Raw genomic sequence first — 23,712 nt, 5'->3', positions numbered from 1 at the left:
GAGACATTTCACATGGTCAAATGAACGATATGATCCGACAATGGCAAGGTTGGATAGATTCTTAATCTCAACCGATTTGAATTTAAGGTTCCCGAGTTCAACACAAAAGGCTTTACCAAACACGTCATCGGATCATTGCCCAATAATGCTTATAGCAAAAACGGGATTTAGAAAGACAAAATTTTTCAGATTCGAGAACCTTTGGCTCAGGTTTCCAGCCTTAGAGAAGGTAGTGTTGCAAGCTTGGTCTTCAATGCATATAGCTAGCACGCCCTTGCAGCTTCATTTAAAGTTACAAAATTTGCAAAGAGAAATTAAGCTTTGGGCGGCACAGAATGTGGGGATCATTAAACAACAGGTGGAGGCATGTAGAGAATATCTAGGATGGATTGATAGGGTTAAAGAACATAGGCGTGTGACAGATCTTGAAAAGTTCATAGCAGCTTTGATTAAAAAAAGATACACCGACTTGTCGGTAATTGAGGTTGACATGTGGAAACAAAGATCGAAAGTAAATTGGGAATTGCAAGGGGATAAAGGAACAAGGTTTTTTCATGCAAGAGCATCAAGTAACAAGAATCACAACGCTATACCTCAGGTTGAATTTCAAGGGGTCATGCATTCGGATCAAAAAGCAAAAAATGAGGCATTTTTCCAACACTTCCTGGCTCTAATGGGTGCGCAATCAAAAGATATGCCTTCAATTTTTTGGAGCAACTTGTACCAGCAAGGTCAGAATCTGGTGAATTTAGGAGATCAAATTCAAATGGAAGAGATAAAGGAAGTAATAAATAGATGGCCGAATAACAAGAGTCCCGGTCCGGACGGGTTTACAGGTGAATTTTACAAGAAATTCATTAATATACTAACACCGGATATACACTCTGTGTTAGATATGGTCATGAGACAAACCACTTCTTTACACCCTTTAAACACCTCATACATTGCTCTAATCCCAAAGAAAGAAAATGTGAGTAAACCGGCTGACTATAGATCCATTAGCTTGCTACATAGTATTCAAAGAATATTCTCCAAAGTACTTGCTAACAGAGTTCAAGGCAGCATTCCAGAATTGGTAAATTGTGCACAAACAGGTTTCATTAAAGATAGAAATATCACAGAAGGGTTTATTTACGCTCAGCAACTCTTGAAGCATGTCACAGTGAACAAGATACCGCTAGCAATTTTCAAGGCGGATATCCATAAGGCGTTCGACACATTAGGATGGGAATTCCTTTTGAGAATATTGAAAGAATTGGGATTTCCGGAGAATTACGTGCAGTGGGTGCAACACTCGGTTTTAAATGGATCCTCTCAGGTTATTGTCAATGGTTTGTTGGGGAAAAAAATAAAACTGAGACGGGGAGTGCGCCAAGGGGACCCTTTGTCGCCATTTCTGTTCATAGTGGCGATGGATTTTATAACAAGGTGGTTCAATAAACTCACAGTTACAGGGGCAATTCGACTACCTTTTCATGACATGAAACCGGTCTTGCTTTATGCGGACGATGCATTATTCATTGTTAAACCGGAAGACCAACAGATTCAAATGCTGAAAATCGGATTAATTGTATTTGAGGCAATCTCAGGACTAGCAGTTAATATGCATAAGTCAGAATTAATTCTGACAAAGGAAGATGAACATTTGGCGGCACGACTTGCAAATATCCTAGGTTGTCGACTAGGAAATTTCCCGATTACATACCTAGGGTTGCCATTATCCAACAAGAAACTCAAGAAAACAGCATACATACCATTAATTCAGAGGTTTAATAGACGATTAGCCGGATGGGCGGCCAAGCACCTTTCCATAGCAGGAAGATTAGTGTTGTTGAATGCAGTCTTATCAGCCTTGCCCGTTTACTTCATGTCATGCTTCTCCCTACCTGTTTGGGTAATACATGAGATCGATAAGACAAGGAAGAAATTTCTATGGCATGGAGTCACAACAGAGAATAAAAAGATGAATTTAGTTAATTGGCCAACAGTTACAACACCTAAGAGTCTTGGAGGACTAGGAGTTATGGACTTAAGAACTTTTAACATGGCCCTTTTGATGAAGTTCTATTGGCACTGGACAAGGCCACAAAATAACTTGTGGAAGCCACTGTTAGGACAAATGGGAATTGATGCTAACTTCATGCCAGATGTGGAGTTATTCAGGAAAATGGATAAAAATATGATGCCATTCTGGTGTATATCGGTCATCAGGAATCCTGGTAATGGGCTAACTATCAAATTCTGGGAACATGACTGGGGTGTTGGAATTTTGAAATATCGGTTTGAGATCCTATACACTTTTGCAGAAAATAATTCTGTTAATCTGTATGAGGCTATACAAGATGCGGGGAATGACAGATTAGTGAAGCTCAATTTATCAGACAAGGCACAAGAGCAGTGGCAGACCTTGCAAGAGGAGCTCCAGGTGTTGCAATTGGAGAGAGACAGCCAGGATGGCATTATTTGGAAATGGGGCTCAACTGGGATCTTTTCGGTTAAGACAGCCTATTTTGCAATGAAAGATTTCCCGCGAATAGCAAACAACCGTAACAGAATCTGGTCTATTAAAGCACCCCCACGATTTAAGGTTTTTGGATGGTTAGCGGTACTAAACAGAATTTTAACAATTGATAATTTGAAGAAAAAAGGATGGCAAATGATAAATTGGTGTGTACTGTGCAAGGCACAGGAGGAGACAGTGTCACACATTTTAGATAGGTGTTCATTCACTAAAGAACTGTATCAAAGAATTGGGATGATTTTTCACATAAGGCGGCCATCAATGAGAACAATTCTGAGCAGCAAACGCATTGATAAGGAAAGATCCTTGGCACTTATAGCACAATTTGTGATTTGGAGAGAACGATGTGCGAGAATTTTTAGAGACTCAGAGAGCACGATGGAGGAGCTCATGGAGCAAATACAGATGCAACATCAATACTCACAAATGGAAATAAACTCCTAAGAGCAACTCTGCAATTTGGTTAAAATGAAGGGACCAATCTGAAAAATGTTCCTTCACTGGCTGTCAGACGGAGAAATTGCATTTTTCCTCATTTTAGTTTCCCTTCTTTTACTTTTCTTCTCTTTCTTCTTTGTTTGTTTTAGCACTTGCTGTCTTGGTTTTATTTTCTCCTTTCTTTCTTTATAAACAAGCTCACCATCATGAGCTACATTGTATCTTACTTTACTGGTTACAAACTTTTGTAACATTTTCTTAATATCAATCAAATGAGAGCTAGACTCTTATTTTTCCTCAAAAAAAAAAAAAAAAAAAACTTCAGTTCGATTCTTGCATGATCTAAAAATTATATTTTTAGATTTTGGTTCATGCGCTGGCCCGTATCGAATGCGTGTCCAGACAGACATAGTCACATAGCCGTATTTGTATGTTTCAACGCGTATCATCGATCTTACCAGCTTCCTCTACCTGACTACCACTAATAAAGTAGACTAATCTAAGAAAAAAAACACCTTAAAAATCACTAAATCCGTATAATAAGTATATAGTGGTACCACACCAGAACGGACTGGATAGAAATGGCAACATTGCAATTAGAAATGGCTACTTCTTTTGTTTTGAATGTTTGTATTACATTATATTATATTAGTAGATTATTTAATTGTAATTTATTTGTCTTAACATAATTTTTCAATAAATTACTTTTTTTTTAAATACAAATCAAGTATTTTTCAGAAAAAAAAAAATCTGAATTTTTAATCTGATTTGATTGATTCTTGTCGATTCATTCAATTAATAATCAACTTACTGATTCCGCTTACGATACCAATTTTCAAAACCAAATGTAATTACAGTTAAATCTTAGTTTCATCCACTTTGACGATCTTTTTATTTATAACATTTAAACAAAAAAATGAATCTGTAATATTAAATTCGGAATATTTTCATTTCTATTACAAACCATTATCACAGTGTTTGGCCGACTTAAATTTTGATTTGCTTTTTCTCAGATGAAAAAATTTGATCAACTATTGAATAGGCTAATTACAAAATCAATATAAAAGTATAGGAATTAAACTTTATACCATTTTTCTGTAAAAAAAAAAGATTGGTTGAATAAATTTTATTTATACCATAATTTAAAAAAAAAAAAAACCAAAACAGCCTGATTTTGGAGGATTTCTAAAACTATCTAGACCGTCAAACCAATCTGTGGCTCCAAAAAAAGAGAGCCGCCAAATGCCCCCGCGGACCCGCCAAAACTAACAAAACCCCAAATTTCGGATGAGTTTTATAATAATTGTTTAATAATTTTCAAAAATAAAAAGAACACAATAATTTCTAATTTACTAGAAGTGACTTTTGAATCGGGATCAATAATTCATATGCAAAGTATTTTTTTTTTCTAGCAACACACCAAGAAATAGTTTGATTTTTTTTTACAACTGGGAAAAATCATTCCTAAAAAATGTTTCGGAATCCTTCTAGTACATCTATTTTATTTAATTTTCTTTCTAACATATTTAAATTATTAATTATTAATTTTAATTCTGAAAATTATTAAATAATTATTATTTTCATTGAGATCAAATTATGGGGTTTTGTTAGTTTTGGCGGGTTCGCATAATGGCTTGGCGGCCCTCTAATTTTGGGGCCACATATTGGATTGGTGGCTTAGGTATTTTTCGAAATTTCTCAAAATCATAATTTTTTTTTCGAAATATGGTATAAATAAAAATTTTGGTTGGTTGAACAATGGAAGCTCTTTTTGTTATTTTTTTTAATTTACTAGTAAATATCCTTCTAATTAATTATCAAATGTTTAACAGTTTGGTTTTAATATTAGTTAATGGTTAGTACCAAATTATCAAGAGAAAATTTATCTGGAGTTAAATTGGATTTTGATTCGATTGAATGAATATATTTGATCTAAAAATTATAATAAATTGAAAACGGAATATTTTCTATCGTCGAGTTTGATTTCATAAAAAACCAAATTTTGTGATACATTTTGTTATTTTGTTTTCACTAGTGTGTGTGTTTTTTTATACTTCTTATGAATTTCTCATTCCCATTCGACTGTAAATTTTCTTTTTATATGTCATTTGATATTTTGATTCCCTCCACGAATTTGTAGTTTCTGTGAAGATTTTCAAAAAAAAATATGTCATTTGATATATTAAAAGCTATGTTGTATGGATACGGGTATAGATATCGTATCGGATATGACACGAATATGGCGATACGATAATTTTCAAAAATCCCAGATACAATACGTCTATTATATATATTTTATTATTTTAATTATAATATTAAAAAAATACTGAGTACAATAACCGAAGTATATATTATATATCAAAAGATTATTCTAACAACGAGTTAGTGTAGTGGTAAAGTGTTATGTTGTTCTTATATATTATATATAAAAGATTATTCTAACAACGAGTTAGTGTAGTGGTAAAGTGTTATGTTGTTCTTATATATTATATATAAAAGATTATTCTAACAACGAGTTAGTGTAGTGGTAAAGTGTTATGTTGTTCTTATATATTATATATAAAAGATTATTCTAACAACGAGTTAGTGTAGTGGTAAAGTGTTATGTTGTTCAACCACTTAGCTCCAGTTCTTCGATTTTGCATGATGTAAAATTTTTTTTTTTTTTTCTTATTCAAAAAAAAAAAAAAATAGATTTTAGATTCGGTTCATGCGCAGTGTACAGAGAGGTCGTTGGTGCACAGCTTTAGTGCGGTGCAAGGAGAACTGGAGAAGCGCTAGTGCACGAGCGCGAATCGGATGCGTGTTCAGACAAATAGAGCCGTATCTATACGTTTCAACATGTATCGGCGACAGTATCAACATGTCAAGAATACATCACATCAATCGATATGTCAGCTGGCATATCTAATACGTATTGTAATTGTATCGGATGAGTGTCGGTGTCCAATACGAATACAAACCCTGCATTAAAGTATCAGAGTATATCACTTGTTATAAGCAAAGTTATCACATCATCGTGAATGAATTGTCACTCGACTTTATAGTTTATTCAGTCACTCGACTTTCATCAAAGTTTTCACTTGATTCTATAAAATCAGTAGCTTGCTAAATTATCACTTCACTAATTAAATTAACTTCGTCCAACTCATTTTATCATATTTGAAGTCGAGTATTCAGATTAAAAAAAAAGTTAACGTATGCTAACATAAATTATGAACTTAAAACTGTAACAATGAATAGCTCAAAAATACAGCAAGAAAAAAAAACCTACATCGGTAAAAATGAATGGCTATTTTTTGCTATAGTTGGGAATTGGAATATAGGACCGGCTTATTTCTGACATATAACTACCGGGATCTTAAGCCAGGAATGTTCGTCAGACCCATTTTGCTAAGCACCTGCCTGGGGAGAGCAGGTGGATTGTCGAGCCCAATACTACAGCTGAACTCGTTTGCCAATGAAACAAGTTGGTACTTATCTCGGCCAACATTTTTGTTTGAATTGTAGTAGCCAAGCCATGCTTGGTATGCAGATTCTTTATCCTTCACCTCTACATGTGCCAGTGCCCGAGCAACCTGTATGCATAGAAATACCAAATTAGAGAGATATGATACATGGGATTGTGCTTTTTGGTTTGTACCATGCAGATTTGGCCACATTTTAGTCACACTATTTTCTTAGGTTCAAACTTTTAGTAAAAAATGCTTTGCCAAATTGGAGAGAAATATGGCTACCTTTTTCCTCATGTCTGGATCAATTAAGGGCAGAGGTGCCTCTGTGATAGGCAAATCTTGAATACTTCTCAAGAAGAACACTTCCCACGGTGCCAAAATTATTATACCAGTTCCTTCTCTGCCTTTTCTACCAGTTCTACCAATCCTGTGGATATACTGATCTCTGTCAGCTGGCACCCCCAACTGAAGCAGATATAACAGTCAGATAGAAAGTTGTATAATTGTATATCTAATATAAGACGGATAAAAGAGGCATAGACGTAAACATATAAGAAGGGAAACAATGGTTTTAATTTTCAAATGTAGTCTCGGATCTACAATCACAGCCTGTACAGCTACTTCACTGTTATTGTTGTATACAATTCAATATTAAACCCATTTATGAGTTAGGTACAATCCAGACCTCATTTCTTTCGTTGTTCTCTCTCATCTCCAGCATAGTTTTTTTCTCTGGATAAAACTCCTTCCTGTTTTACGAGTAGATCACATCTTATAAATGATGTAAATCTACAAATTTCTGCCAATCGGAATTACAAATCCACTCATGTGTTCAAACTTTAGGAAACAGACTGGGCAGCTGAGATCACATCAAATGATGCTAAAGGTAAAGGTGCCTGAACGGGATATGGATCACTACCCCCCACCCCGTCAAAAAAAAAAAAAAAGACAGAGAAAAAAAGACATGAAAAAAATAAACAAAATAAACCAGAAATTTAGATGAATATGAAAGAGAAAAGGCATTTTCCTTGTTATGTACTACACACCTCTTTTTGGAGGGACTTTTTTTTCTAGTCACGTAAGGTTCTTGCTCGGATAAAAAGTATTTCATATAATGACATAGCAAATATGCTTGCTCCAACAATTACCTGAATAACTAGGGTGACATTAGGGTAATCCGCACCTCTGGCCGATACATCAGAACTGACAAGAATGAGCCCTTTTGACTCCCTAAGCTCCTTTGAAACCCTAGTTCTGTAACTCTGCGGCTTTCTTGAGTGGATCTCTCTTACATTCAATTTAAGTTCAGCTAAATACTCGGCTACTAGTTTGGTAGCCATAGCAGTCGTGCAGAAAACTATTACCTACACTTGAGTTAAAAAAAATATTAAGGCATTGTCAAAGGAGCAAAAAAAACTTCTTTCATAGTTTTCTCTTTCTTTTGCTTAACGAGCAGAAGAAATTGCTAGTCTGGCACTTGCCTTGTAATCCACATTCTCTGAAATATGGTCATTAAGGAGACCATAAAGAATCGGAAACTGCTTTTCCAATGGGGCAAAACCATGCATTTGCTTAACCTAAAAGAAATAATAAGAAAAACAAAAATAAAATATAAGCCAATCATACATAACATAACTGGTAAGTCGGCCATACTCTTAAAAAAACTCAGAATTATTCGGTGATGATGTACATATCAACCATAAAATAAACAAAAAAGGTACAAGTGCAATTCTCTCATATCGTAGCAAGAAAAGAAACAAAATGTAAGTTTATAATAACCTGAGAATGTGTCTCTTCACTGCCTTCTATGACAGTGTTAATGAACTCTAAATCTCTTTTCATAGCCACGTAACATATTTGTCGAACCTATAAAAAGATAACAGCATCACTTTATTCCATAAAGAAAATTAACAAAATTAAAAAAAAACTTATCCAAAAGCCAGTATGAGATTATCCTAGTACAGTCATTGGGACAAGCTTGAGATCTAATTCCATGTTACTGTGCATCTAAGAAAAATGTGCAAAGCTGGTAGAGTCTCAGTTGTATCAATACACACTGTACCTGCAGAAACTCTGGGCCTTTTCAGAGAGTATCAGTAACATACATATTGGCGAAAACAGGTATTTACCAATTCCAGCTGTAAGACGGAAATGCATACCTCATCTGGAACTGTGGCAGAGAAGAGAAGTGTCTGGCGTTGTTTTGGCAGCGCATCAACAATTTTTTCAATATCCTTACGGAAACCCATGTCAAGTAATCGATCAGCTTCGTCCAGTACCAGTACCTTCACACCTCTCAGCCTTGTAGCAAACCCGGGTGTACTCTCTATGTGGTCTCTTAGCCTTCCCGGGGTAGCCACTAGTATCTACAGGACGATATTTCAGCTCAGTGCATTATAATATTCCACATCATTACAGACTGCAGTATTTATTTCAGCACTAATCCCCAAAATAGAAATGTAAAAACAAACAGAAATGAGAATGTAACCAGGATTCGGCAGATGGCCCATTAAATTTCAAAGTTTGGTAAAAACCCCAACTAATAAACAAATAAAGCAACAAATAAATTACAATATACTCTTTAACACTTCATAAAATCTCCAAGTCAGGTTTCCATTCAGGGGCACTTTTGTAGTTTCCATTACGAAGATTTCTAATTTCATTTCAATTCCTACTAATTATAAGCTTTGCACAACTCATTTGGTTCAGTATTAATCTGCACAATTAGGAACAAGAAATATTCAAATAGAATACCATAAATCACAAAAAATCCAACAACACACAACAACAACAAAGATCGCAAAGTTTGTACTGAATCAAACTGAGGTAAACATAAAATATGCAAGACCTGACAAGGGTTGCTTTGCATCCGTTTCTGCTCTATGGCCAGCCTTGTACCACCAATCACGAGCTGCACACCTATCGATGTGTGGTACTTCACAAGCTTAATGGCCTCCTGTGCCGCTTGGTCAGCCAGCTCACGTGTGGGGCACATCACTAGCACATTAATTGGAGGTCTCCTCTCATCACAGTCAACTGAAGGCAATCCCGCAACTAATTCTATTGCTGGAAGCTGGGAGAATGAAAAGGGGAACATTTGTTTCATGACGTGGTTTAAAGTAAGAGTATCATTAAAAATTTGAAAACTTGTAAATATTTTCCAATTTCAAATGCACTAGAGAGATAAAATTTTAGATACCTACCAAAAACGCCACAGTTTTCCCAGTTCCTGTCCTAGCTTTAGCAAGAACGTCCTTACCTACACAGAAGGAAGATATTACAACAAAATAAGAAAATACTAACAAATAAATAAATACAATCATTCTAGCATACATCCAACTTTTATAGTACATTCCATGTTATGATACATTTTAAATTAGGACTATTCATTTCAAAAGGGTATATTTTAGGATGGAAGGTCGGGGGTTCCTTTTACCATATCACGTCCAATCTAAGCTCTTTTTGCCATGTCAGGTCCATCTGAGCTCTTTTTACAAGATCAGGTCCAAAGAACTTCTCAACGATCTGATCAAACCTGTGATGACAGCACAATATCTATACGGTAAATAAAAGGGATCCGGCTATTTCTTCTCCATTAATCCTAATTAAGAAACTTATTCAAAAGCTATATCGAACTGGTGTGTTCCTTCTTTCAGAACATTCTCTGTCCAGATATGAAGTGCCCGCTTGGCTCCATCATTGAGACTTTCAACACCTAACCACATTGTATCCTCTTTTCAATCATCATGCCCACCTGGCTACTTTGTTTCTCTATCTTGATTGTCTTATTTTAAATTAGATTCTGAAAATATTTCAAATCCTTGATGCCTCCAGCCTTTTGATGTACATCCTAGTTTTGTGACAGATACAAATTAACTACTTGAGTTGGGCTAGCTTACAGAAATTATTCTGTGCCAGAAAATGCTCAAGGGCTTTGCATACAGAATTTAAGGCGTACCCACCACTGTACCTAGGCTTCCTTTAGCACCTGAATGGAGATGTGCACAATGGTGGAGTTCATGCGGTCGCTAAGATACACTTCTTGTTCTCTGACTCAATTTTTTCCCTTATCGAGGCCCCTTGTCCTTCTAATTAAAGATACTCCATATTCTAAGAACAATCAGCATTTAAGTAAAAAAAAAAAAAATTAAACTAATTCATAGTAACTTTGTTTAACTCTACATATAATTATAACTAAGAATGAAGTAAGAAGCAAATGTATGTATTCTCTCGTAGGAACTCAAAAGGGAAGAGTTTGCTATATAAATGTGTGGGAGGAAGGTGCTCCAATCAGAAACAGACAAGGGGGACAATATTCTAATTGCTTTTAGTGCTCAACAATTTTCCAAACATAAAGCAAAGAGGGTGACAGAGTCGGCCTCATATCTCTTGTGATCAAAACATTGATCAAATGGTTAAAGAGCCCTTAGTCCAGGCATGCATCTATCATTTTTAACCTCTATGTTTGTTGACAAAAATTCGATCAACAAAGATAATTTATAAAGAGAAAAGGTTGCAATACAGTCAAGTATTTATGGTTTTCCGTCAACATACCATGTGAATACAATTTGGACTTGCTTCAAGAAATCATACAAGAACACATTTAAGATGTCCAAGCATACATTGTCAGAAGTTCCTTCCTGATCGCCAATCCTTGATCTCCTAATTACACCCCTATTAATACAAGTAAAAATGGAAATTTGATCCCATTTGATGAAATTTGAACCATTGAATGTACCATAATATTCGACGTGTCACAAAAGTTCGATGTACTCTAGAATTACTCAATAAAAGAAAGAAAGCTTAAGCTATGATTAAATAAAATACACTAGTGGTCAGAACCTTTGAGAATAACAGGGAGTGTGGCCTCTTGCACAATAGTCATCCTCTCATAACCAGCAGATTTAACCCCTTTCCGTGTCAGTTGGGAGATAGAAAATTCATCAAACCTATTAATCACCAATAATAATAAAAAATAGCTTCACATGTCAATAAATATAAATGAAGCACTGCAAGCTATAACATTATGGTCACGATATGTTTCTCATTACAAGAATAGAACCAAGGTACTGAGTCTCAAGCTTCAAAGTTTAAAGTGATCCTCAAACTGTATGTTATGCATCCATCTACAAACCCCAACCGAAAATATAGAAGCATTCACCTCAAAGGGGCCAGCATAATCAATCAAAAGAAACAAACAATAAGCCGACCACTAAGTCAACTACAAATGACTTGCCATGTTTTACAACGCCGTAACATGACTTCTAGTACATGCTAAATGATACTCTGATGATACACATTGACCAAGGGTCCACGGCGCATTTCGTGCACATTTCAAGATGAACCTAGACAACCTAAACAATTAATATCTTTAAAATGAACCTAGACAACATTGACCAAGGGTCCACGGCGCTTCCTCTCCTTTTCAGACTCATCCCAATCTCTCTCCAGCTGCCATCCTGATTTGTAGTCACCTCTGTCATGCATGAACTTGCATGAGTCACCATAACCACAGTAGCCAGTTTCTTTGTAGTCCTTGCAGATGTCAGGCTGGTAGTCAAAGCGGGCTGAGACACGGATGTGGGCTGAGGTCCGTAAAGGTCCATGGGCACCGCCTGCCTTCTCACTGGCCACTGTATGCTCACGCCTGAAACCAGCCTTGTAGTCCTTGTACCCGTGTATTCCCTTGTACAGCTTTTCTTCTTCCCCTCCTATCATGGTGCAAAAAGAAAAGGCATTATTAAGGCCAAAACCTAATTGGGGATTTGGGGAAACAACAACAGGTATGACAAGATTTGTAACCAAATGTATGAAATTTTCCTCCCTCCAATATTGCAGTGAATAGGACAGTAGCAGAGTCAGCACTGCTAAGGTGCCATTTATGGTGGCCAGTTTCTATACAACAAAATACCGTGCTTGATAGTTACATAAAAGATATATTCCCTTTTGAATGGGGAGTATATTAGGACAGAGGCATATGCTAACTGATTTAGTAAAAGATGCATGCTCAAAGTTCGAAAGTTGTCTTGTTTTCTGGATGAAATGCAATTGATGAAGCAAAATTTTAGATTTAATGCACCTGCACCACTATCTGAAAAATAAAACGATCCATATAAAACATGCTAAGTTAAGATTGCTATCATAAGTTCATATCAAAACCTAAGAATACTACAATTAATGAAAAGAGGAAACTTTAATCTGTAGAAAAGCTCAAGTAGCATAAATTACGATCCACCAGCTTCCTCTACCTGACTACCACTAATAAAGTAGACTAATCTAAGAAAAAAAACACCTTAAAAATCACTAAATCCGTATAATAAGTATATAGTGGTACCACACCAGAACGGACTGGATAGAAATGGCAACATTGCAATTAGAAATCCTATTCAGCAACTAGTAACTAAATTCAAGCTTGATTCAATGGTTAACAAGACATCAGGACCAGTACCAGCTTATACAAGTCAAAGGGAGCTATTACATGCAATACAAATTTCATACTTGTAACATCAACCAGACTACCCTGGAATCGTATCTACATTAATTACTCATACCTGCATTACTTGTATATTGCTTTGTGTTCAAAAGTGTATAATGTCATAAATTGTGTACTAAGCTAGCATTGGGGTAACCTAAATCGTACTGGCACAATTGTAAGGTTAAACAGACTCCATTATTTAAAAGAAAGCCATGTAAACTAATAAAAAGCAAAAAATTGTATTGAAGTCTCTAGACTTCAATTTAATTGATCAAAAGTTCACACCTTGTAATTTGCCTCCTTCCTTGAGAGAAGCTGCAGCTTGTTTCAGCACTCTTTCTCGAATTGCCCTCGCATCCCGATCAAACTCCGTCTCAGTCTCCAAGACCGCCGTGGCACGATTGTCATTCTCCACCTGGATTGAGCTGGATGACTCAAACTTAAACACCACATCCGACTCTTCCTCCCCCTCAGCCGCATCCGACTCGGGCTTGTTGGATGCCCGATTCGTAGAGGATGAGAAGCGGAGCTTGTTATCGGCTGGAGCGGTCACTTTCTTCTTAGAGAGAAGACAGGTGTTGTCGTCTTGTTCTGTGGATTGGGTTTTGCGCTTGCGGATATTTTTATTGGCAGTAGGTTTGCGAAAGAAGGTAAACATTTCGCTCGGCTCGCCGGAATCCACCATGATTGACGACTGGAATTTTAGGAATTTTAGGGTTAGAGATTTTTTTTCGGTTTTATTTTAGCTTGCGTCGGAATAGTGGAAAACAAATCTATGTATAATATATCTCGATTCTATTATTATGCATCTCTATTCTATTATTACAAACGTTCGATCCGTCAACGATTGAAAGATGAAATTTTAAATTTTATCTCGGCCCTCCAATTAGATAATTTGTCTTCTTTAAATTTAGCTAAACAAATATATCCGCTACACGTACAGTCACATAATGCGTTACAATTAAAATTAAACGGACTCTGAAATTTAGTGATATAATTATTTGTTTGCTTATTTCTCTCTCTCCAATTGAACCGACTTCACCTTGTGTTTCTATACGGCGGATGACGGGATTAAGATTTTAATTCATGCAGTGGAGCAAAAGTGAGTGAAAATTTGTTTTTGGACCATACTGTCCTCTCTTAGAAAAGAAAACCAATAAAGTTGTGCATGTTCTAATCTTTGAAATAAGGAAGTTATCTCTGTATGGCTGGCCGGCATTTATTAAAATCTGCATTCCAAAGAAATTAACAATAATTTGAAAATATCTTCCAAATAGAAAGATTGAGAATCTCATACTTTTAGTGCCACTGTCAAATGCTATGTTGTCCTTTCAAATAAACACATAATGCAACATAGGAAGATATACGATCTTATAATCACAAAGGCGCTTATCATGATCAGATTTATATTGGCACAAATAAGTAGAATGGCTTTTCAAATCTCATCAATTAAACTGGAAACATATTTTTATTGTAATTAGTAAATATAACAAAAAATATAGAAAAATAAAAATAAAGTGAAAACCATACAACCTAAAATAAAATTAATTACTCCTAAAAACTTTAATTTAACAACATAAATTCTAATAGGATGTTTGATAGACAGTTTATTATTATTCTAACAATATAACTATAATTTTCAAAAAAATAAAAACAATCATTTAAATTAATCATAGTCAACAAAATTTAATTGAATTTGTCTAGAAAAATTGAGTAAAAATAAAACTTCCTTACACAATAAAATAAAATAAAATAAATTAAAATTGTTTGAAAAATAAAAGTAACAGAATATTTTGAATTCCTTTGTTAAATTGAAACTTGAGAACTTGAAATAATCTGAAAAAATGTTGGAAAGCAAAATAATTTAAAAGATTAAAGTAAAAGAAAAGATGATGTTTACTAATATGTCAATGAAAATAAATGACATATCTACTTATTACTTTCGTTATTTATTTTCTTTATTTGCAATAACCAGTATCTTCCTTTAATCACAATTTAGTTTCCTTTTCAGAGAGAAGACAGTATGGTCCAAAAAAAAAAAATACCTCTCACCTTTGCCCTAAACAAATTAATATATGACCTATTAAAATCTACGCACCGGATTACATTGGAAATCATTATTTTTCTTTCTTTGTTTCTATAGATATTACCAAAATAGAAAATTGGTGCCATTATTTTCTCTTTTGTAGAAGCACAAATTAGGAGGATTTCAATGTATTCTGATCAATTGAAAATCGTAGCACAAATTAGTAGGACTTCAATGTTTCCTTATTTCTCCTTTGTTTCTTTATGTACAGATTATCGTGACAGAATGGAAATCATTTTTTTTTTGTTTCCATATTTCTTTTTGTTTGTTTCTATATTAATCCCAACAGTAGTAAATAAAAATCTAGAATATATTTGAGTGGAGTTGTTTCTATACAATTCACCCCACCACCTTGAATCGAGAAAATCAAGAATAAAAAGATTGTTTGTCAAATTAACTTGTTGTCTCATTTCGCCATCTGTATTCATACAAAAGTTTGTTTTTTTGCCAACTTCCATTTGCCTTGCGAATTAGGGTTTCGAATCATGTTCAAATCGTAAGCTCCGCCTTTTTTTCATTCATAATGACTTTAAACTTCTTATTTTTTTGTATATTAATGTGTATTCTACAAGAAAATAAAAAATGAACCGGTGAGGTTACTGACTAACTCTATCCGTGGGCATCAGGTACACTATATGTTGTGCATAATTTTACAAAATATGATATATCGATAACAGATTTATTTGTTCTTATTATCCAGTGAAGTTCATTTTTCCTTTTTGTATATTGACGTGTATTTTATTTTTATCTTTTTTATGATGTTTTTCTTCTATTTTAATGTGCATCTTTTGTGAATTCAAGTAATTACTATTTAATCACTACATAACTCACTAGGTACTTTTACTCATGACAACCAATGATGTCTTGATTGTTAATTTTGAATCTCATCTAAATGAATAAATCACTACATAACTCACTAGGTACTTCTACCCATGACAACCAATGATGTATTCATTGTTAAACTCTATATTTTCAAAGTCCAAACCGTTCAACATGATGGATATGTTAAAGTGTACTTGCATATCAAATTATATATTTTTTGAATTTTTTTAGTATTTATTAAGATGGGTAAAATAATTCAATGGTCTGAATATAGCGATTTTGTTAAATACTTAATAAATAGTAAAAAAAAATTCAAAAATGTAAAATTTGATCTGCAAGAACATTTTAATATATCCATTATGTTGAACGGTTTGGATCGACTATTTGAACTTTGAAAACTTTCAAAATCGAGAGTGTAATTCGGTGTCACAAAAAAAATGTAATTAGATCCCTACTATATTATGTATATGTATATATGTATATATAATATAAGATCTGTGACTAAAAAAATAGTTTTTTATTTTATAAACTCATTTTTTTTACTATTTGTGACTCAGTAAACGAAGTAGGAGATTGATTTTTTTGATGAACTCATTTTTTTTGTCAACTTGCGTTTTTACATATATTATATATACATATGTGTATATACATATATTATATACATATAATATATTTACATATATTATACATATATACATATACATATATTATATTATACTAGTATCATGTCCGTGCGTTGCAACGGGGATATTATAAGATTGAATAGAATATGAAGAGAATTTATTATTGACATTTCATCTAGAATTAAGAAAATATATATAAATAAAAATAAAAAACACAAATGACAAAAAACAAAGATATAAATAATAAATAACAAATAACAGTAAAAAAAACCACAAATAAAATAAAATGGATATTATATGTACATATATATACATATACATATATTATATTATATATACATATACATAGAGGTTGGCTACTCTACTTCCATAAACATATGAGGGTATATGCTTATAAGTTAATTTTTGTTTTCAAAATTTAAAAAGTCAATTTGAACAGTTAGATGTGATCCCTATATTGAAATGTGCTTGGAGACCAAATTTTATATTTTTCTGACTTTTTTTACTATTTATTAAGCCACTTTGAAAATCGCTGATCCAACGGTGGCTTGACAAAACAGTAAAATCAGAAGCCATATTACAAGAATACAATATGATCATCTTATAAGAATACAATATGCTATATAACTAAGAATGAAGAGACTCCATATTCGAGAACAATCAGCATTTAAGTAAAAAAAAAAAAATTAAACTAATTCATAGTAACTTTGTTTAAGTCTACACATAATTATAACTAAGAATGAAGTAAGAAGCAAATGTATGTATTCCCTCGTAGGAACTCAAAAGGGAAGAGTTTGCTATAAAAATGTGTGGGAGGAAGGTGCTCCAATCAGAAACAGACAAGGGGGACAATATTCTAATTGCTTTTAGCGCTCAACAATTTTCCAAACATAAAGCAAAGAGGGTGACAGAGTCGGCCTCATATCTCTTGTGATCAAAACATTGATCAAATGGTTAAAGAGCCCTTAGTCCAGGCATGCATCTATCATTTTTAACCTCTATGTTTGTTGACAAAAATTCGATCAACAAAGATAATTTACAAAGAGAAAAGGTTGCAATACAGTCAAGTATTTATGGTTTTCCGTCAACATACCATGTGAATACAATTTGGACTTGCTTCAAGAAATCATACAAGAACACAGTTAAGATGTCCAAGCATACATTGTCAGAAGTTCCTTCCTGATCGCCAATCCTTGATCTCCTAATTACACCCCTATTAATACAAGTAAAAATGGAAATTTGATCCCATTTGATGAAATTTGAACCATTGAATGTACCATAATATTCGATGTGTCACAAAAGTTGGATGTACTCTAGAATTACTCAATAAAAGAGAGAAAGCTTAAGCTATGATTAAATAAAATACACTAGTGGTCAGAACCTTTGAGAATAACAGGGAGTGTGGCCCCTTGCACAATAGTCATCCTCTCATAACCAGCAGATTTAACCCCTTTCGGTGTCAGTTGGGAGATAGAAAATTCATCAAACCTATTAATCACCAATAATAATAAAAAATAGCTTCACATGTCAATAAATATAAATGAAGCACTGCAAGCTATAACATTATGGTCACGATATGTTTCTCATTACAAGAATAGAACCAAGGTACTGAGTCTCAAGCTTCAAAGTTTAAAGTGATCCTCAAACTGTATGTTATGCATCCATCTACAAACCCCAACCGAAAATATAGAAGCATTCACCTCAAAGGGGCCAGCATAATCAATCAAAAGAAACAAACAATAAGCCGACCACTAAGTCAACTACAAATGACTTGCCATGTTTTACAATGCCGTAACATGACTTCTAGTACATGCTAAATGATACTCTGATGATACACATTGACCAAGGGTCCACGGCGCATTTCGTGCACATTTCAAGATGAACCTAGACAACCTAAACAATTAATATCTTTAAAATGAACCTAGACAACATTGACCAAGGGTCCACGGCGCTTCCTCTCCTTTTCAGACTCATCCCAATCTCTCTCCAGCTGCCATCCTGATTTGTAGTCACCTCTGTCATGCATGAACTTGCATGAGTCACCATAACCACAGTAGCCAGTTTCTTTGTAGTCCTTGCAGATGTCAGGCTGGTAGTCAAAGCGGGCTGAGACACGGATGTGGGCTGAGGTCCGTAAAGGTCCATGGGCACCGCCTGCCTTCTCACTGGCCACTGTGTGCTCACGCCTGAAACCAGCCTTGTAGTCCTTGTACCCGTGTATTCCCTTGTACAGCTTTTCTTCTTCCCCTCCTATCATGGTGTAAAAAGAAAAGGCATTATTAAGGCCAAAACCTAATTGGGGATTTGGGGAAACAACAACAGGTATGACAAGATTTGTAACCAAATGTATGAAATTTTCCTCCCTCCGATATTGCAGTGAATAGGACAGTAGCAGAGTCAGCACTGTTAAGGTGCCATTTATGGTGGCCAGTTTCTATACAACAAAATACCGTGCTTGATAGTTACATAAAAGATATATTCCCTTTTGAATGGGGAGTATATTAGGACAGAGGCATATGCTAACTGATTTGGAAAAAGATGCATGCTCAAAGTTCGAAAGTTGTCTTGTTTTCTGGATGAAATGCATTTGATGAAGCAAAATTTTAGATTTAATGCACCTATACCACTATCTGAAAAATAAAACGATCCATATAAAACATGCTAAGTTAAGATTACTATCATAAGTTCATATCAAAACCTAAGAATACTACAATTAATGAAAAGAGGAAACTTTAATCTGTAGAAAAGCTCAAGTAGCATAAATTACGATCCACCAGCTTCCTCTACCTGACTACCACTAATAAAGTAGACTAATCTAAGAAAAAAAACACCTTAAAAATCACTAAATCCGTATAATAAGTATATAGTGGTACCACACCAGAACGGACTGGATAGAAATGGCAACATTGCAATTAGAAATCCTATTCAGCAACTAGTAACTAAATTCAAGCTTGATTCAATGGTTAACAAGACATCAGGACCAGTACCAGCTTATACAAGTCAAAGGGAGCTATTACATGCAATACAAATTTCATACTTGTAACATCAACCAGACTACCCTGGAATCGTATCTACATTAATTACTCATACCTGCATTACTTGTATATTGCTTTGTGTTCAAAAGTGTATAATGTCATAAATTGTGTACTAAGCTAGCATTGGGGTAACCTAAATCGTACTGGCACAATTGTAAGGTTAAACAGACTCCATTATTTAAAAGAAAGCCATGTAAACTAATAAAAAGCAAAAAATTGTATTGAAGTCTCTAGACTTCAATTTAATTGATCAAAAGTTCACACCTTGTAATTTGCCTCCTTCCTTGAGAGAAGCTGCAGCTTGTTTCAGCACTCTTTCTCGAATTGCCCTCGCATCCCGATCAAACTCCGTCTCAGTCTCCAAGACCGCCGTGGCACGATTGTCATTCTCCACCTGGATTGAGCTGGATGACTCAAACTTAAACACCACATCCGACTCTTCCTCCCCCTCAGCCGCATCCGACTCGGGCTTGTTGGATGCCCGATTCGTAGGGGATGAGAAGCAGAGCTTGTTATCGGCTGGAGCGGTCACTTTCTTCTTAGAGAGAAGACAGGTGTTGTCGTCTTGTTCTGTGGATTGGGTTTTGCGCTTGCGGATATTTTTATTGGCAGTAGGTTTGCGAAAGAAGGTAAACATTTCGCTCGGCTCGCCGGAATCCACCATGATTGACGACTGGAATTTTAGGAATTTTAGGGTTAGAGATTTTTTTCAGTTTGGCTATGATCAGAACCAACAAGTTTTCAAGTTCAATTGATTTCAATTCAGTAGAATTCAATGGAGATGATTTTCAAACTTACATGCCCTTATCCCCATCCCCAAAACAAGACTTAAGTGATAAATTACTTGGTCCTTAATGGATATGCTCATATAAACAATGCTAAAACTTGCCAAAAAGACTAAGTAAGATGTGCACAAGCAGCCAAAAACAAAACATGCCGAAATGAAATAACTTAGTACTTGAAGAACCACACAATATGCTCCTAATTTGGGTATTGCGTGAAGTATCGCACAAGCTTCTAGTTCTGATCGGAATTGTGTGAGCTGCTGAAGAGACGTGCGTTGGTCAGAGGGCTCGCGGCACCCCACTTTCTTCTTCCTCCGCTTCAGTAGAGAACACTCGACAGAAATGTAGAAGAGAAGCGAATGGTTTCAGAAAAGGTATTGTCGGAAACAAAAGCGGTGCCAATTGAACTCTCGCCAAATCTCACCGATTTTCACGAGATTTCGTATATGGATATATTAATGCTATATTAGGCCTAATAATTAAATATAGAATATAGATTATAATTTAAAATTAGCTAGTTGCTAATTAAAGTTGCGATTCTGAAATATATTATAATTTGTGCTAATATAGCATAAAGTTATTTAAAGGATAATTTAGTTAATAATCTAAAATTAGTTTCCCAACTAATTGAAATTAGGATATTTTCTAAATTAAGTTTATAACAATTAAATATTATTTTGAACATAATTGTTATAATTTTGAGGAGGGTTCAAATGCCTCCATTTTTTGTGCCTTCATCATGCCTCCATTTTTTAAAACTTTAATGACTCGAGATTTAAAACTTAAAAGTCAAAATAAAACCGTTAGATGTGATCTATGTTATTTTCTCTATGTGCTCATAAAAAATTATCACATTTCAATTTTGTTTTTATGTGAATCAATAAGTTCAAAAATTAACGTCTATAAATCATCTAAATTAGTGCATTTTTTACAAGCTCTTGATGACAATCTAAATAAAATTGAAATGTCATAATTTTTTACATGTTCATAGATAAAATGATGTAGATCATATCCAACGGTTTTATTTTGACTTTTAAGTTTGAAATTTTGAATTATTAAAGTTTTAAAAAATAGAGGCAAGATGGAGGCAAAAAAAATGGAGGCATTTGAACCCTCCTCTATAATTTTAGCCTAATTGATTAAAGAATTTTTGTTTTTTTTTAATCTAAAAAAAAATTAATTTGATATTAATTTCTAAATTCTAATTAAGGCGAGTAGTTATTAACTTACGTCTTAGATTAGGCTATGGGCTTGATTTGGGCGAGTAGTTATTTTACGTCTTAAAATAGGCTTTAGGCATAGTTTTAGATCTATTTAAAGGCAATTAGGATTTACTTGTGTCATTAATTTTGTACAAGTTGAGCACTGATTGTTCGCAAACGGACCTCTCTGTGCGAGACAAGTGCAGGATGGCACATGACTAGTTTAAAATGACGTGCTAGAAATGGATGTGAGTGTTAGCTTTCCCAAATGAGGGTTAGCGCTTGCTGAAATTGTTTAGTGCATAAGGGTAGTGTATAAAAAAAAGTTGCAACACACATGGACTGATGTCTAGAAAAACATCGGGGTCTTGGAGCATAAGCGATCTGTCTGTGATCCTCCTCCCCCCGTTGACTGGCCTGGTCGTTAGTTCATGGATATGTTAATTTGACCCAAAGGTTGATTGACAAAAATGTTACGTGTTTGTACTTTATTCACTACACAAGAGTGCCTGAAGGTAATGATTGCACCCAAAGGTGTTTCATTACTGAATGGTGTTTTGGCTAAAGATTTAATGGAGCAAATAGTTTTACACATGCCTTTAGATAGATTTTAGAATTATGATTAAGGATCAAATCGCGACGCATCGTATCTAAATTATTTCTTTGTTCCTGAATTTTCAGATCTAAGCATAATGTCAAATCTAAGTCATGGGGAACAATTTCAAACAGTGGGAGAAAAAGCTGAAATTAGTCTTAGGGATCATGCAATTGGACAATTTCTAATTTATCAGAAATGACTTTTGAACCGGGATCAATAATTCACATGCAAATTTTTTTTTTTTTCGAGTAACACACCAAGAAGTACATCTAAATTATAAGATGTTTTATCTATTTTATTTAATTTTCTTTCTAACATATTTAAATTATTAATTATTAATTTTAATTCTGAAAATTATTAAATAATTATTATTTTCATTGAGATCAAATTATAGGGTTTTGTTAGTTTTGGCGGGTTCGCAGAATGGCTTGGCGGCCCTCTGATTTTGGGGCCACATATTGGATTGGCGGCTTAGGTATTTTTCGAAATCTCTCAAAATCATAATTTTTTGGTTTATTTTTTTTAAATTTGGTATAAATAAAAATTTTGGCTGGTTGAACAATGGAAGCTCTTTTTGTTACTTTTTTTAAATTTACTAGTAAATATCCTTCTAATTAATTATCAAATGTTCAACAGTTTGGTTTTAATATTAGTTAGTACCAAATTATCAAGAGAAAATTTATCTGGAGTTAAATTGGATTTTGATTCGACCGAATGAATATATTCGATCTGAAAATTATAATAAATTGAAAACGGGATATTTTCTATCGTCGAGTTTGATTTCATAAAAAACCAAATTTTGTGATACATTTTGTTATTTCGTTTTCTCTATTGTTTTTTTTATATTATATTATACTTCTTATGAATTCCTCATGTCCATTCGACTGTGAATTTTCTTTTTATATGTCATTTGATATTTCGATTCCCTTTACGAATTCGTAGCTTATGTGAAGATTTTCAAAAAAAAAATATGTCATTTGATATATTAAAAGCTATGTTGCATGGATACGGGTACGGATATCGTATCGGATATGACACGAATACGGCAATACGATAATTTTCAAAAACCCCAAATACAATACGTCTATTATATATATTTTATTATTTTAATTATAATATTAAAAAAAATACTGAGTACAATAACCGAAGTATATATTATATATCAAAAGATTATTCTAACAACAAGGAGTTAGTGTAGTGGTAAAGTGTTATGTTGTTCAACCACTTAGCTCCAGTTCTTCGATTCTTGCATGATGTAAAAAAATCTATTTTTTTTTTCTTATTCAAAAAAAAAAAAATAGATTTTAGATTTCGGTTCATGCGCAGTGTACAGAGAGGTCGTTGGTGCACAGCTTTAGTGCGGTGCACGGAGAAGCGCTGGTGCACGGGCACGAATCACAGATAGAGTCGTATCTGTACGTTTCAACATGTATCGGCGACAGTATCAACATGTCAAGAATACGTCACATCAATCATCAGCTGGCATATCTAATACGTATTGTAATCGTATCGGATGAGTGTCGGTGTCCGATACGAATACAAACCCTGCATTAAAGTATCATTTGTTATAAGCAAAGTTATCACATCATCGTAACTAAATTATCACTCGACTTTCATCAAAGTTTTCACTTGATTCTATAAAATCAGTAGTTTGCTAAATTATCACTTCACT

General features: G+C 34.2%; 3 protein-coding genes across 3 annotated transcripts; all 3 read right to left on the bottom strand.

Annotated features, from left to right (window-relative positions):
* Positions 1-6,147: 6,147 nt before the first annotated feature.
* Positions 6,148-11,377, bottom strand: LOC144571406 (DEAD-box ATP-dependent RNA helicase 31-like). Its single transcript, XM_078320689.1, has 9 exons — positions 11,257-11,377; positions 9,618-9,673; positions 9,263-9,487; positions 8,574-8,780; positions 8,194-8,280; positions 7,896-7,991; positions 7,563-7,778; positions 6,697-6,879; positions 6,148-6,537 (listed from the first exon to the last, which is right to left on the bottom strand). Exons 1-9 carry the CDS (start codon positions 11,297-11,299, stop codon positions 6,310-6,312), a joined length of 1,341 nt encoding a protein of 446 aa, XP_078176815.1. The 5' UTR covers positions 11,300-11,377; the 3' UTR covers positions 6,148-6,309.
* Positions 11,378-11,796: 419 nt separating this feature from the next.
* Positions 11,797-13,648, bottom strand: LOC144571407 (zinc finger CCCH domain-containing protein 1-like). Its single transcript, XM_078320690.1, has 2 exons — positions 13,175-13,648; positions 11,797-12,122 (listed from the first exon to the last, which is right to left on the bottom strand). Exons 1-2 carry the CDS (start codon positions 13,572-13,574, stop codon positions 11,797-11,799), a joined length of 726 nt encoding a protein of 241 aa, XP_078176816.1. The 5' UTR covers positions 13,575-13,648.
* A 4,330-nt stretch (positions 13,649-17,978) lies between these two features.
* Positions 17,979-20,595, bottom strand: LOC144571408 (zinc finger CCCH domain-containing protein 51-like). The gene is made up of 3 exons (XM_078320691.1): positions 20,414-20,595; positions 19,720-20,128; positions 17,979-18,670 (listed from the first exon to the last, which is right to left on the bottom strand). Exons 2-3 carry the CDS (start codon positions 20,117-20,119, stop codon positions 18,342-18,344), a joined length of 729 nt encoding a protein of 242 aa, XP_078176817.1. The 5' UTR covers positions 20,120-20,128; positions 20,414-20,595; the 3' UTR covers positions 17,979-18,341.
* Positions 20,596-23,712: the final 3,117 nt, after the last annotated feature.

Source organism: Carex rostrata, chromosome 19, assembly GCF_964058835.1.
Source record: "Carex rostrata chromosome 19, lpCarRost1.2, whole genome shotgun sequence".
In the NCBI taxonomy this organism is placed as follows: domain Eukaryota; kingdom Viridiplantae; phylum Streptophyta; class Magnoliopsida; order Poales; family Cyperaceae; genus Carex; species Carex rostrata.
The sequence above is the reverse complement of the archived record's forward strand: the minus strand, read 5'-3'. Positions and strand labels throughout refer to the sequence as shown.